The sequence below is a fragment of the Eriocheir sinensis genome, chromosome 25, assembly GCF_024679095.1.
Source record: "Eriocheir sinensis breed Jianghai 21 chromosome 25, ASM2467909v1, whole genome shotgun sequence".
Lineage (NCBI taxonomy): Eukaryota > Metazoa > Arthropoda > Malacostraca > Decapoda > Varunidae > Eriocheir > Eriocheir sinensis.
This window is the reverse complement of record NC_066533.1, coordinates 17,432,340-17,448,056: the sequence shown is the minus strand read 5'-3', so window position 1 is coordinate 17,448,056 and position 15,717 is coordinate 17,432,340. Positions and strand designations below refer to the sequence as shown.

Genomic DNA, 15,717 nt, shown 5'->3' with positions numbered 1-15,717 from the left:
AGAAAATGGAGATAAAAGAGAAAAAGAAAGGAGAGAAGAAAAGAATGTAGGAGAAGAAAATGATGGAGATAAAAGAGAAGAAATGAGAGAAGAAAAGAATGTAGAAAGCAAAGAGAAACACACGTCAGGAAGGAAAGAAGGAATAAAGAAACAGGAAGAAAAATTATCGTGAGAAGAAAATTACGATAAAAAGAGAAAAATAAAGGAGATAAAAGAAGAAAAATAATGTGAAAAGGAATGAAAGAGGGAAATAAAGACCGAAGGGGAACTCAACCTTATAGAAAGACATTGAACTTTTAATCAACTATAAAAAATAAATAAAATAAATAAATAATAAAACTTCCAAATATAGTCTGTGAAAAGGGAGGAGGAGGAGGAAGAGGAGGAAGAGGAGGAGGAGGTAGGCTCTTCCCCTCTTCTTTCATTTATTTAGTAACATCGATCTTCTTCCTCCTCCTCCTCCTCTTCCTATTTATCATACCTAATACTCTCTCTCTCTCTCTCTCTCTCTCTCTCTTAAACAGAAGCAATATCCATAATTTTCGCTTACGACCACAACGTTTAAAGGCGCTTGAGAGAGAGAGAGAGAGAGAGAGAGAGAGAGAGAGAGAGAGAGAGAGAGAGAGAGAGAGAGAGAGAGAGAGAGAGAGAGAGAGAGAATCACTGTGCAAGGTTATGATGCAAGAGGGGTCAATGTCTGCTATTCTTCTCCTCCTCCTCCTCCTCCTCCTCTTCCTCTTCCTAGAATATAAATGATAAAGAGAAGAAGGAAAGAAGAAAATGATGAAAAGAAAGAGAGGAAGAAAAGGGAAAGGAAGAAAAAGAAAACAATAAATGAATGAAATGAATGAGGATAAGAAAATGATGGATAGAGAGGAAAGAATAAAAATGGATGGAAAGAAAGAAGGAAGGAAGGAGAGAAAGAAGGAAGACAAGAAGAAACAAAAGCAAGCAACAAACAAACAAACAAATCAAATAACAAACAAGAAAGAAAGAAACAGAACCAGCGAAAAAAGAAACAAATTAACCAAGAAAGAAAGGAAGAGGCGGAGGAAGAGGAACAGAAAAAGGAGGAAGAAGAGGAAGAGGAAGAGGAATAAGAGGAAGAAAAAAAATAACCAAAGGCAGGAGGAGACGGCAAAAAGGAACAGAAAAAGGAAGAAGAGGGAGAAGAGAAGGAGGAGAAAGAGGAGGAAGAGGAAGAAAAAAATTAACCATAGGCAGGAAGAAACGCCAGAAGAGGAGGAGGAAGAGGAGGAAGAAGAGGGAGAAGGAGAGGAAGAGAAAGAAGACGAAGAAAAAATTAACCAAAGACAGGAAGATACGGCAAAAGAGGAACAGAAAAGGGAGGAAGAAGAGGGATAGAAAAAGGAGAAAGAGGAAGAGGAAGAAGAAGAGGAAGAGGAAGATATGCGTGATAAAGATGCGTTACAGGCCTGAGAGTCACGTGACAGCTAAAAAAAAAGGGGGGGGGGGGAGGGGGGAGGAAAAATACCCTACTTAACATACGCTTTGTTACGCCTTACGGAAATAAACGAAGGGGGAGAAATAACGGAAAATAAAAGGAAGGAAGGAAGGAAGGAAGGAAGGAAGGAAAAAAAGGGAAAAGAAGGGAAAGAAAGAAAAGCAATTGGAAAGAAAAATAGGTTAGGTTGAGTAAGGAAAGGGAGGGGGGAAGGAAGGAAGGAAGGAGGGAAGGAAGGAAGGAAAGTAGGAGGGGAGAAAGGAAGGAAGGAAGGAAGAGAAAGGAAGCGAAGTGAAGGGAAAGTTAATGGACAGAAAAAGGTTAAGATTAGGAAGGAAAAGAAGGAAGGAAGGAAGGAAGGAAGAGAAAGCAAGCGAAGTGAAGGGAAAGCGAATGGAGAGAAAAAGAAGGTTGAAGTGAGGAAGGAAGGAAGGAAGGAAGGAAGGAAGGAAGGAAAAGGAAGCGAAATAAATAAAAGAGAATGAAAAAAAAAAGATGAAGATGAGGGAAGGGAGGAAAGGAAAGGAAAGGAAAGAAATGCGAAAGGAAAGGAAATAGGTGAAGAGGAAGGAAGGAAGGAAGAAAGGAAGGTAAAGGAAAGAAGAAAAAGGAAAGGAAAAGAAAGTGATAAAGATGAAGGACTAAAATAAAAGAAAGGAAGGAAAGAACAAGAGAAGATAGAAGGAAGAAGGGAGAAAGAAATATAGAAGAAAGAAAAAAAGGAATAGAAAAGGAGTAGAAAATAAAAATGACGAAGGAAGGAAAGAACGAGACAGGAGATTAATAATGGAAGGAATATGCGAGAGAGGGTTGATAATTATAATGACGGAGGAAAGAGGAAGGAAGGAGGGAAGGAAGGAAGGGAGGAAACGAGGGAGAGAAAATGATTAAGGAAGGGAAGAGAAGAGAAGGAAGAAGATAGGAAAAGAAAAAAGGAAGGAGGGAAGGAATGAGGAAAACAACTGAAGAACGAATAGGAAGAGAAGGGGAAACTAAGGAAAAGGACGAGAAAGAAAGAATGCAAGAAAAAAAAAGGAAAATAAGAAACAGAAGGAAAACAAAATAAATGAGAGATCGAGGGACAAAAAAAGTGAAGAATAAATTACATAAAAAAAAGGAAAAAAATAACCAGACGAAGGAAAGAGAAACAGAAGACAAAGAAGAGAAACAAACTAACAAACAAGCAAAAAATAGTGTACCATCAGAAGTAGAGGCAACTGTGTGTGTGTGTGTGTGTGTGTGTGTGTGTGTGTGACGGCCCTTACAGTACCTCTCCCCCGTTACATCTTCCTCCGTTAGAGCTCAAGGAGGAGGAAGATGAGGAGGAGGAGGAGGAGGAGGAGGAGGACTTGGTTATTAACGATGTTTAACAACCATTAAGTTAAGTGTCAATAAGCTTTTAGTCCATTATAAGTAGCAGTAGTAGTAGTAGTAGTAGTAGTAGCAGCAGCAGTGAGAGGAGGAGGAGGAGGAGGAGGAGGAGCCGTAGTAGTAGTAGTAGTAGTAGTAGTAGTAGTAGTTTGCATGACATACGCCTATTAAAAAGTAACGACTAATTGAAAACTACTTACAAAGCCACCTGGCCCATTCACCAAACACCTGTACTACACACACACACACACACACACACACACACACACGCACACACACACACACCATGACACGTGCGCCACAGTTACCAGCACAACAGAAGCAACAGACCATAGGGAGTTTGGCTTAACGGAGATATGGCCCCCCCCCCTCCTCCTCCTCCTCTGCCACTTCGTTCCCTGGTGACCAACATTGTCTTGTATACATATCAGATACATTAAATTCAAACCTTATCTCTTCCTTTATTCCTTTCTCAAGTTTTCCTTTTCCTCCTTACTCCCTTGTTTTTTTTCTCCTTTTCTTCCTCTTCTTCCACCTCGTTCTTCTCACCCATCTCTTTTTTTTATATTCATTTCTATCTCTCATGCATCCTCTTATTCTTTCCTCCTCCTCCTCCTCCTCTTCTAGTACTTCATTTTATACACACATATTTCAATTTAATATATCCTTGACTTATTTGAATTATACATGTCTTTTTTTTTACATTGTGGCAAGTATACTGTAGCTAATATCACCCACTATGTATTTTTTCATGTATTTTATTATGGGGTTCATGATGAGTTGGTTTAAGTTAGATTGTATACGTTTTTGTTTTTGTTTTTTTGTTTTTTTGTGGTAGTCTCATTTGTTATTCTGTACTATATCATTATGTTTTTTTGTTGCCTCTGCCTTATTCACCATAACATCACATCAGTATATAGATAAAATAATATATAAATGCATAGTAAGCTTATTTTTATCTCCTATCTTTTTAATATACGAGGAAGCAACAGGTTAAGACTATTTATGTATGTGCTTTATTCTTAACTTGCTTCCTTCACCACAAAACAAACAAATAAATAAAATAAAGTAAAAATTAAGCTTCTTTTTGTTCTCATCATTTTTTTGTGTGAAAGCAGCAGGTTACAAACTTTTTCTATATTATTTTGAGCTTCCTCCTTTACCATATAAATATAAATAAAATATAAATAAAAAAATGGCTTTCTTTCCCTCCTATCATCTTTTATGTATGGAATCAGCATGATGCAAGTGGTTTTTTTTTAATATTGCTTTACTATTAACAAACCTCTTCCATACAAACATAAACAAATCCATAAATATATAACCAAAGCAGCGAGTTACAAGTCATTTTAATACTGATGGACTTTTAACTGATCTCTTCAACAGACACAACCACTAACATAAACACATCCATAAATACATAACCAAAGCAGTGAGCTACAAGTCTTTTCAATATTACTTTACTCTTAACCAACCTCTTCAAACCCAAACACAAACACTAACATAAACACATCCATAAATACATAACCAAAGCAGTGAGTTACAAGTCTTTAATATTACTTTACTCTTAACCAACCTCTTCAAACCCAGACCCAAACACAAACACAGACATAAACCAATCCACAAATACATAAGCCCAGCACAGCACCACCACCAGCCATCTGCCTCCACCACCAACGCACCACCACCCCACATCATTGCCTGCGTGGTGATGACTGTAACTGTTCACATCATCTGTCTGAGGAACTGCTCTACTGCTCAGCATCTCAGCATGAGGGCAACACCACCACCACCATCTCCAATATCATCATCACCACCACCACCACCACCACTACTAGCACTACTGCCACCACCAAAACCACCACCTCCATTATCACCACCACCACCACCACCATGACTAACACCAGATTTGTTAAGTGTCATTTTAGTATCTTCCATTTTTGGGGTGAGGTTAACTAAGAGTGTTGGTTTTTTTTTTTTTTTTTTTTTTTTTTTTTTTAAGCACTCTGTTAGTACTTATGAACAGTTAGGGGTCTACTTTGGTTTGTTTATTCCATTTTTGAGACAAGTTAGTTACAAGTGTTGGATTTTCATTGAGTTAAGTCGACATATTACAAATTCAGTCGTGGAAATTGGTATTGAAAAGTAAATCAACAAAACCAACTTATAACACCATGAAAATCAGATCAAAAAGGACAAATCAATAGAGACTAATATGATGCTTAAAAAAAATCAGCTGACCTCAGATATTTGGTCCTGGTCTTGTATCAGGAGGTAAATACTCCATGCAGCATTGACCACAAGCTTTATAGACAACACATAAGCAACACAACTCAACACTGTCTTCTGTACATGCCACAAACAGCCTCATGGTGGTGCCTTAACTTCCTTGATAATAAGTGATGTTTATGAATATGCATATGTTAACCCGGTAGCAGTGACAGGCCAAATTTGTGGCTTTACCGTGTAGCAGCGAGGGGCCAAATTTGTGGCTTTACCGTGTAGCAGCAATGGGCCAAATTTGTGGCTTTACCATGTAGTAGCAAGGAGCCAAATTTGTGGCTTTACCGTGTAGCAGTGATGGAAAAAATTTGTGGCTTTACCGCGTACCAGTGATGGGCCAAATTTTTGCCTCGACATAACCCAAAAAAACAGACGATGCATACACTGATCACAAATGCGATGATGAATATTATAAAATGATTTGCGTGAGTGATGATAATTTTCTCATTAATTCGGTTAGAGGAGCCTTTAAGAAACATGATCCCCGCAGCTACCGGGTTAAGGGCAGTGTAGTAGCCCACAGCATCCCACAGAACCCAAAACCCGCAGTTCACCACAGCTAAAATAAACAGCCTCTTATCTATGACTCCTGTAAGAGGCACTAGAGGACAGGTGGATATAGTTTAGTTATTTAGTATTTTTTAGTTAGTTTATTTATTTATACAAGGACCTTCTATAGGGAAGCAGTGCCCCCATCGCTACGTTTCTGCATTTGATCTCATTGGGCTACTCGGTTCCAAATTTTTCACACTTGTTTGGATCTTTACATTCTTATGGTTTTCAGTGAGGTTTGAGTAAATAGAAGACATATAGGACAACAGAGGAGTGCTTTGTAAGGCAGCAAGAGAGATGGGACCCTTGTTATAACCAGTCTTAACCCTGAGTCCTCTCCTTGATGTTTGACCCAATGATTCCCAACGCGACCTTCCTCTGGCAAAGGTCAATATTGTCAGACGCTTCTGCCTGTCACACAAATATTTCCAAAGGCCAAAGAAGGAGATAAGTTGGGGGGAATTGTTGAGGAAAGGTTAGCTTACTAATTTTGACACTGACTGTTTATTCTGGGCAAAATATGATGCTCTTTATAATGGACATGGCTTTATTTTCTGGAAATCATTAAATGATTGACTTTTCAATGCCTGTGGTGCACCCACCGCCACCCCGCTCCCACCCGTCACCACTGGCCAGTGTAGGTAGTGGACCCACCCCTGCCCACACTGAGTATTTCCACCAGCCAACACCACATGCATAATAAATTAAAACTAACCTAACCTAACTTAACCAAATGTAACCTATCTAACAGAGGGGCTCTGACCCCCTCGACCCTCCTTGTATTTTTTGCAAAAAATAATCCATAATGTGAGTAATAATTTTGCAAGAGGTGGCTACCCCTTCAACATTAGCTCAGTCAGACTATAATGAGTTTTTTTTTAAGTTCACAGTATAGAAGGATCAGACTACCACCAGGGCCATAAAACTACCCCCAGAAAAAGACCCTACAAATCCTACGAAAGCCTTGCCAAACGCGTGTACCAAAAGGTTAAGAATGACCCAGAGACTCGACCTGGTAACCCACAAATGTTTATCCCACTTCATTTCACTCCCCGAATCTTAATGTAACACCTGAACACATAAAGCCTACTCAGGTGTGTGTCAGGTGTACGACACACACACACACACACACACACACACACACACACACACACAGCCGTGGACCCCAAACACCTGTGCCATGGAGGAGAAAGTTCATGAATAAGCGAGTCTCCCCTCCTCCCGCCGCCCCCCTTGCCCCCCATAATTACCCATATATCTCACCTGTGTCGCCACCCGCTACCAAACGCCTCAGGTGATCACGAACACGGGAAACAGGACGCCAAGGAGGACATCTAAGGACATCCAGGGACCTCACTTTGTTTACATCCAAGGACCAGTGTTGCCAACCGCCGCCATCTTGCAGGACACCTCTTCCCTTCCAGACGTGCCATGTTATTGTACGCATAGCATCATATTTTCCCGTTTCTGACCATAACCACAGCAAATAAACACTACTAGTTAACGATTTCAACGATGACTATATGAACCTGAACCTTCCCTTCCAGACGTGCCATGTTATTGTACTCATAGCATCGTGTTTTCCCGTTTCTGACTCATAACCATAGCAAATGAACACTACTAATTGACGATTTTAATGATAACTATAAATTAATCTTAAGAACAAGGTGGTTGTGGCAGTTTTGGGGTTCGAAATCGGGGAATATATGACGCGGAGTACGACAGTCTGGCACCGCTGTTCCCTTCCCTTCTCTTGCTCTTGAAGCCATTTAGCAGCCATTTTGACTTATGTTACGCTGATATCATTAAAGAAAGCCCCATAATATGCTTGACAAATTACTTCACTTCATGTTATTTAATGCAAACCGCAGAAATATCACTAGTTCTTAAGTATTTTCCGGAAACTCGAGTTGTAGGATGCTTAAATGGTGTCTTGAACGTGCAAAGATGGCGATCATTCCCCTTCACCTTAACATGTTGAATGCGCGAGTGTCACATAAAGTTTTTCAGGTACAAAGAAAATGGACACAGTGAAGTCTTTTAGGGCCATACTCTTATACATTCCAGCCCCCGGCTCATCATTTGACAAGGCTTTCGTTGGGGTTATGAAGGTTAAGATTGGTTCATTAAAGCACTGATATCTCGTCTCCTATTTGATTAACTGCTCTTCCGTTGTCATCTACGTACTCTACTAACCTTAAAACCTCCCGGAAATCAATAGGAAAGAGTATAAGCATCAAAACGACTATTAAACATGTAGGTAGCATAAGTTAGAGTAGGGTACGTCAGGTCAGATCAGGTCGAGGTAGGTTAGGTCAGCCTGGGTCTGGTCAGGTTAGACTAGGTTAGGTCAGGTTAGATTAGGTTAGCTCAGGTCGGGATAGGTTAGGTTAGATCAGGCGAACCGTGGGGACTAGTTTCTATATGAATTTCCTTTCTTCTTATTGTATTCTTATCTATATTACATGTATAAAATCCCTTAAATATTCTCAGATATCGATTATATAGGGCTACAAGTAAATTAGACATCCATTAATTGGCTATAGACGATAAATCCTTCATAATTATAGATGGAGAGCAGTATCCACGTTATTTTTGGCCCTTTCTCATTATCCTTATCAATCTTACACTCATAAAATCCCTTAAATAATCCCAGATATCTATTATATACAAGAAAATTGATTGATTGATAATTAAAATTAGACATCCATTTGCTATAGACGCTAAATCCTTCATAATTATAGATGGAGAGCAGTATCCATGTTATTTTTAGCCCTTTCTCATTATCCTTATCCTTCTTACATAATATAATCCCTCAAATATTCCCAGATATCGATTATATACAAGAAAATTAGACATCCATTGGCTATAGGCGATTCACCCTTCATATTATCGATGGAGAGTTTCGGAATCCTCCCAACAAGCAACAAACGGCAGACATGGAAAAAGGGGATCTGAGTCTTGATATAATAGGGTTCGATCTCCGGTAGCGTCATCTTGAACCCCCGACCACCGAGCCCCAAGACCTTATAGCAGCACCCAATGTCCAACGCTGTCAAGTTGTCGTACTCAGCCTCATATGTTTCCCGATTTCCAACCCCAAAACTGCCTCCTTGACCACAATAACTGCCTTAATATATAGTTAAAATTAAAATGGTTAATTATTGGTGTTTTCTGGTGATAGATACGCCTCAGAAACCGGTAAATAAGGAGGTCTGAGTACGATAATCTGGCAACAGTGATGAGAGGGAGAGAGAGAGAGAGAGAGACACCCAAACATCTTGCCATGGGGAGGGAGTGTGATTTTTCCGAGTGATATTTAAGTGATTTTAAGGGAATGTTGTAGCCATGTCGAGCTTAAAATTAGGTGAGTGGGAGAGGAGGATGAGAGGAAGGCGCGGGGGTCGAGAGAGTGGGCGTGGGGGGCGTGGGAGGGCGTGGGCGGGGGCTTTAAGTGAGGGTGCCCGCTTGTGTTTGTGGGAAGGGTGATTCATTCTCGCTTGTTTGCTTGTTTATTTGCTTGTTTTTTTTGTCCGTTTCTTAATAATAGACTTTAAAGGGTCATATTGTCAGTCCCCTGGGAGACTAGACACGGGTTGGTCCTCCCCCCCTCCCCCCCCTGTGTGTGCGTGCGTGTGTTTGTATGTGTGTTTGTTTGTTTTGTGTTTTTTCCTTTGGTCTTGTTATTGGTTTTGTTTGTTTGTGTGTTTGCTAAAGGCATGAATGAACGGCTTTGTGTGTGTGTGTTTGTGTGTGTGTGTGTGTGTGTGTGTGTGTGTGTGAGAGAGAGAGAGAGAGAGAGAGAGAGAGAGAGAGAGAGAGAGAGAGAGAGAGAACAATGCTTTATCATATATTTAGATAGTTTTATTTATTAGGGAAATCAAACTTACCACCCAAACCCTTAACTAACCTCTTCCTTTTGTTCATGATCTTGCATAGTGAAAGAGTTAAGTAGGCAAGCTTGACAGAAGAAATGGTAGTGATGTTTCTTTGTGTGAGTGAAATTTTAAGGCCATGTTTTATAATATCCAAAATGAGTGTTACCAAAGCCTGTCAGAGAGGGTGGTGGTGGTGGTGGTGGGTGCTGTGTGTGAAGGTGTTACAAAAGAAAGGAAGAAAAGAGGAAAGTAAAAGAGGGCGAGTTTGGTTTCTATGTGGAAATGTTGCAAATGTTGAATGTCACTAAAGACTAAGGTATGAAAAGAAGAGAAAGAAAAGAGGATAGTTAGAATAGTAAGATGGTGATGGTTACAAAAGATGAATGTTACAAAAGAAGAAACTAAGAAAGTGTGGTTATGGTTCCTATGTGAAGATGTTGCAAAAGATGAATGTCACTAAAGAATAAAGTAAGAAAAGAAGATATATAGTTAGAAAGGGTGACAGTTACAATAGAAGAGAGTAAGAAAGAGTGGTTATGGTTACTGTATGCAAATGTCACAAAAGATGAGTGTTACCAAAGCCTGCAAGAAATTATGCTTGTGGCTGCCCTGTGTGAATGAGGTGCATGAAGCATATACTGAATGGATAAATATTGTGTGATGTCAACCTGTGCTGGAATGGACGATGCCGTGCTACAATTATGTTTTGCAGAGTGCAGACTATCAACAGCCCTTTCAAACATTGTATTAGTATTTATCAACAGTTACGTGGCTAGCTTGTCTTATTAACCTCATTATTTTGGATGGGGTTAGTCAGAAGTGTTGGATATTCAGAGTTAGTTGACATATCACAGACCCAGCCATAAAAAGTGATATTAAGAAAATCAATGAAAACAAGTGACCACACATTGAAAAACAGGTAAAATTGTACTTGTTGCAGTATGTAAGATATAAAATAGATAAAGAAATTGTCAAAAAGAACATATCAGCCACATTAGTGTTGATGAAGAGTGATACAACGTTTGAAAAATCAGGTATATAGTTCATTACTGTTAATTGACCAGGAGATTTTGACAACGGTATAAGTATTGTTTGAAACCTCACGAACTCATAGTGTATATAATTTCTACGCAATTCTCATAACTCTTGAGAATTTAAAAATCCTCATTGATGAAATCTATTTTGATATTTTTTATACATATTTTTTATAGTATTTATATATGCCTTAATTTTTGTAGGTACCCCTTCTGTGTGATAGTGAGTGACCTTGGGGTAATTTTTGTGGTATTAATCACATAGTTCACTCAATGTATGACTTTTATTTTGATGTTTAGAGCTGCAGTATCTTCACCCAGTAGAGGAGAGGCTTTTGTTTCTCCTAATTGCTGGACTTGACATCTGTAATATATAACTATAGTCTTTTCACTTAAGTCTGACCCAAGCTGATAACATAAACCTGAGTGTGTTCATCAGCACAGTGCAGATTAGTAGAAAGTGCTGCGTGAGATAAACACAAACAGAGGTTAAAGAAAACTTGGAAGCCATCGCAGTAGCCAATCAGCACTCAGCTTGCAAACACGCCTAGGTTTATGTTGTGAGCTTGGGTCCGGACTTCAGTGAACAGACTATTGTTTGCAAATGGGTGTATAACCTTAGGACAGTGGTTTAGAAGTGGCCGAAGGGAAGAGGAACCTTTGCTGCTGATGTCTAGCCACTTCGATGTCTGTAATAATTGTAGTTTCTAATTAGGTAGAGTTGGTAACTGAAGCTTGAGCTCTATCCAGCCCCCAAGTGGCTAAAAGACGAAGCCACGCACAGAATGAGTTTTCTTTATTAATGACAACAGTGCCAGGCTCACCATGCATCAACAAAACAATGTTCCAGGTAGTAGTATATACGGAATTGGCCTTTGCCGCTGCCGTGTCCTCCCGTGCTGCCTGAGGACCTCTGGAAAGCCTTCATCCCTGTGTAGCTCCTCAGCCGATTTATAAATACTACATCCTTAGTACCATTTGATTATGCAGACCAAAGGATATCAATCACATGTTATTCCCCCGGCTGATGGGCTAATAGGGGACCACAGGGGACTACCAGAGGGCCTCAAGCGGCTGGGAACACCGGCCGCAGTGTGTTCGTCTCACTCACTACCAGCATGAGTATGTTACCTACGCTTTCAAGGTGCAGAATTAATCCAGTCACAATGGGCACTGTCTCTATCTTGGCTTTGGGCATTTTTTTACTCAAGATGCGTGTCTGAGTGTTGAGTGTGGCCTCGGAGAGTGTTAGTGGCTCTCAGTGGCTCTTGGTCTCTCTCTTGAGCCACATCTTAGCCATGCCTGGGTGCTGGCTGGCCGGGGCTTGGCACTCACGCTCAGCACACTGGTGGAGGGGTTTGGCTTCCACGGTATAAGCTGGAAAGACACATTTTATGGCTCTTTTCACTTCTAAGGGAGTGCTATCTGGTGTGTATATATTTTCAGGTTGATTTTTTTGATTCTCAAGAGTGTGATCTCATGTTGATGGAGTCTAGATGGTTCCTGTAACTTACCACAGACAGCTTTATCTCACATTCTCAACAGCTTGGCCCAATTTAAAGATTGATATTAATGAGTAAATAGTTCTTACTAAGCTCTAACTTCATTACTTTCACTTCATGTTCATGGAGTCAGATAACCATTAGCTTTTCTCTCCCCTGATAAGTTTTCATAAATGAGAAGTCTCTCAGCCATTCAGAAAGCAATAAGACACGGAAGTGTTACCAAGATTGTGACTGCTGACCCAACTTAGGCAGACACCATGTCCCTGTGTCACTGTGTTGTCACCGCAGTGCAGTGATGGACATACTTTCATGCTTGGAGGTGTATGTGATTGTGGTGTGTTTTGTAGTCCATGAAAGTTACAGGATATTAACTGACGACTCACTCAGTGTCACCATGTCCACTCACAGTTACCTTGTGTGCCGTTGCCGTGCATAATGCAAACTTGGTGCAGTCAGCATAGACAGTTGAGGTCATGAAAAGAAGTTTGCAGGGCAGTGTGGTGTTTACAGTTACCTGCTTGCAGTAACTGAGTCTTGGGCCAACAGTTGAGAGTACAGGAACCCTACTCACTGTGTGGACAAACTTAGGTAAACTCTGCCCTCTTTCACCTGGCAGCAAGTGAAGAGCTTTATTATGCCAGACTTCCTCCAGCCATACAGGTTGTGAGGCAGAACTGTTGAAGACACTTGCCTACCAAGCACCATCAGCTTATCTGCCAAGTAGTGGACAGATGAACAGGCTGCAACTTACCTCAACTTAACAGTGTCATGTTGAAGCATAACGGTTTGCATTTATACGCCCATGACTTAGGACATTCAACAGTAATCTTGAGGCAGTTGGATAACCTCAAACGATGAACGCCGGTGAACATGAGAGTGATGTCTAGCACGTAACTGAATGGATCTGTTCCCTTTAATCATAATAACCACAATATATCCTGTACGTTTCAAGTAGACAAAATTGTTGGAAACCTAAATTGCAAGTAAAATGACAGAGAAACCCAGAAGTCCCCAATTAGTCTTCATTACAATCAGTGTTTTGCTTGTAGGAGCAGTCCGAGCGAAGGCCACCGACCATCACACTGTGCATAGCCGTGGTCCACTTTACTAGTCCTTGAGGTGGTCTTGAGAGGAGCTCCTTGTCTTACTTATTCCTTACCATCCTTATTTACAACTTTTACCCATTGTGACTCACCAGACATACAATCAACACTTATATAAACACTTCTTAACAGTACGATTTAGTCAGGACATTGCAGCATAGCCATATCACTGTGGAATATGTAATCGGTGTAGGAATAACATCTCAATTCAACTTGCATTTCCTCATGTCTTAGTGTTGTGGTTTGGTGAGTTGTGTTTGATATTGTTTAGCGTTCGGCGAGGGAAAGGTTTATGCGATGAGTCTTTGGATTTTGTGGCCATACATAGTGACATTTTTTCAGCAGCTTCCTCATGCACATCAATACAAATCAACACTTCTGTAGTCTGTATATTCCACCTCTTGACAGCATTAATTCCACTTCCATTATGTTTCATCTGCCTCTATTTGCACTCCACTCTACTTTCACATAAGCAGTATATTCACATTTTTTTTTCTCTCTCTCATCATAGTATTTTACCAGTGATATGTATATTTTCACAAAGCATCATTTTTTTCCCCACACAAGCGATTGGTAACACTTTTATAGCCACATTTATACACCTTGGCAACATTTTTTCCCTCCCAAACATGCACGGAAATCAGCTGGTAACACTTTTTTTCACCACATTATTCATACAAGACATTTATTTTTTTGCCTAGCCTATATTGAAATCAGTTGGTAACACTTTTTCGACACATTTCTCCCTGCAAGACATTATCCCACACACACACATTTTTTTCCGAAGCAATTGGTAACACATTTTTGCCGCATTATTTCCTGCGAGACATTTTTTCCCTCACACATGCACACAGATATCACTTTGCAACACCTCTCTCACATCTTCCCTGCGAGACATCTTCCGGCACATATCTCGGATCTGCTTTTCTCGGCCCATCTCCTACAGCTTGGTTTAATACAATGCCCCTCGTCACGGCCCTTAGCTTGCTGCTCCTCCTTCTGTTCCTCTAAGCGCACTAATGGGTTTCTTATGGCATTTGTTTTCCCCCAAGTCTTGTGAGTGTGATAATGTGACCTAAATATGTAAAAATTGGTGTTGGTTTTGTTCTGGTAATTTGTAATCTATCTGTTAACATCCCAAATTCACTCCAGTGCAAATAGTAGTCCAGTATTCATGTATTAAATTATGTATATGTATCTTAACCACCTGATTTGAGCATTAAGTTATTTGAAGTTAGACTATTTTTGATTTGCTTTATTATGTTTTATTATTTTACAAACGTCAAGTCTTTTGCATATTGTTTGCCTTCACTTTCTGTCCGTCCATGTTCGGGTGGGTACGGTGTGACACGCTAGCGAAGGTTGTGTTCCCAGTGTCATGTTTTGCTGCTGTGTCCTTTGTGCAGAAGTTAATTTACCTCCAGACATATTTTTGCGTACTTCATCCCTCATACTTAATTGCAGATTTGGTTCATCATCAAATTTAAGTGTGTAATTACTTACGAGATTACCAAGAAAACAATTTCAACTATTCAACAACTACCGGATAAGTCAGAAAGCAAACTGAACCATGGATTCCTTTATAGATCTCCTCAGATGAAGAATATTTGCAAGCTTCAGTTAAGTATGTATCAGATTCAAGTGTCGAGTATTTACGAGATCACTAACAAAGCAGACAACCATGCATTCCTTCAAAATCTCCTCAGACTGAGAGAATTTACAAGCTTCAGTTCAGTATCAAATGTAAGCATTTTTAATATTCACTGGCTTACTAACTATACAAATTCAACTATGTATGTACTTGTCAGAGATTGCTTCAACATAAGAAAATTTGCAAGCTTGTAACAGTTGATACCTCTGTGTGATTCGCTACATACGAGAGGAGACTTGCTCTTTCCACGTAACAGTGTAAATATAACAGACTTTTAGATATACGTAGAATAGTGTTGAAGATGTCACGGAGTCTAGTCAAATCTAAGAACTCGAACGCCCCAAAACTCGTATAACTTGGAATCCGAATGCTTTTTTATATATATACGTGAAAGTAAATATCGATTGTGAGGCAACAGCGCAGCACAGACGACACATAAGCAAAACAGGACACGAGAACCAACCACCAGGAACAACAAATAAAGCACCATAATGATAATACTAATTGCAAACTTTCCCTCTCCCCCTTCCCTCGACCCTTCCTATCCTTCCTTCACCCTACCATCCATACCCCCAAACTACCACCACCACCACCGCCACCATTGCCGCCGCGCCCCCATAGGCAAGTCGGTGGGTGAGGACTGCTGGGTCACCGCCAAGTACGACTACGCAGCCCAGGGAAGCCATGAACTGGACCTCCGTAAGAATGAGCGTCTCCTGCTGCTGGACGACTCAAAGCACTGGTGGCGAGTCATGAACAACCGCAACCAGGCCGGCTACGTCCCCTCGAACTACGTCAAGAAGGAGAAGCCGTCCATATTTGACAGGTGAGAGTAGGCGAGGGTCAGGGATGAAGGTAGATCTTTCCAATTCGAT

General features: G+C 40.4%; 2 protein-coding genes across 19 annotated transcripts in view; one reads left to right on the top strand and one right to left on the bottom strand.

Moving 5' to 3' along the window:
* Positions 1–7,088, bottom strand: part of LOC127003519 (alpha-(1,6)-fucosyltransferase-like) — a 54,015-nt gene extending 46,927 nt beyond the window's left edge. For all 5 annotated transcript variants that reach the window (XR_007757122.1, XR_007757123.1, XR_007757124.1 and 2 more), the window contains exon 1: positions 6,935–7,088. The gene's annotated coding sequence lies outside the window, so the exon portion shown is untranslated. The remainder of the gene's footprint in view (positions 1–6,934) is intronic.
* Positions 7,089–8,914: 1,826 nt separating this feature from the next.
* LOC127003518 (cytoplasmic protein NCK2-like) overlaps positions 8,915–15,717 on the top strand; it is a 40,799-nt gene continuing 33,996 nt past the window's right edge. For 11 of the 14 annotated variants that reach the window (XR_007757119.1, XR_007757116.1, XR_007757115.1 and 8 more), the window contains exons 1-3: positions 8,915–9,038; positions 11,299–11,436; positions 15,464–15,668. Coding sequence is in view for 4 of the 14 variants with exons in the window: in XM_050870339.1 (XP_050726296.1) it covers positions 11,409–11,436; positions 15,464–15,668 (233 nt within the window). In the remaining 10 variants the exon portion in view is untranslated. The remainder of the gene's footprint in view (positions 9,039–11,298; positions 11,437–15,463; positions 15,669–15,717) is intronic. The other 3 variants (XM_050870342.1, XM_050870340.1, XM_050870343.1) reach the window with 3 other exon arrangements.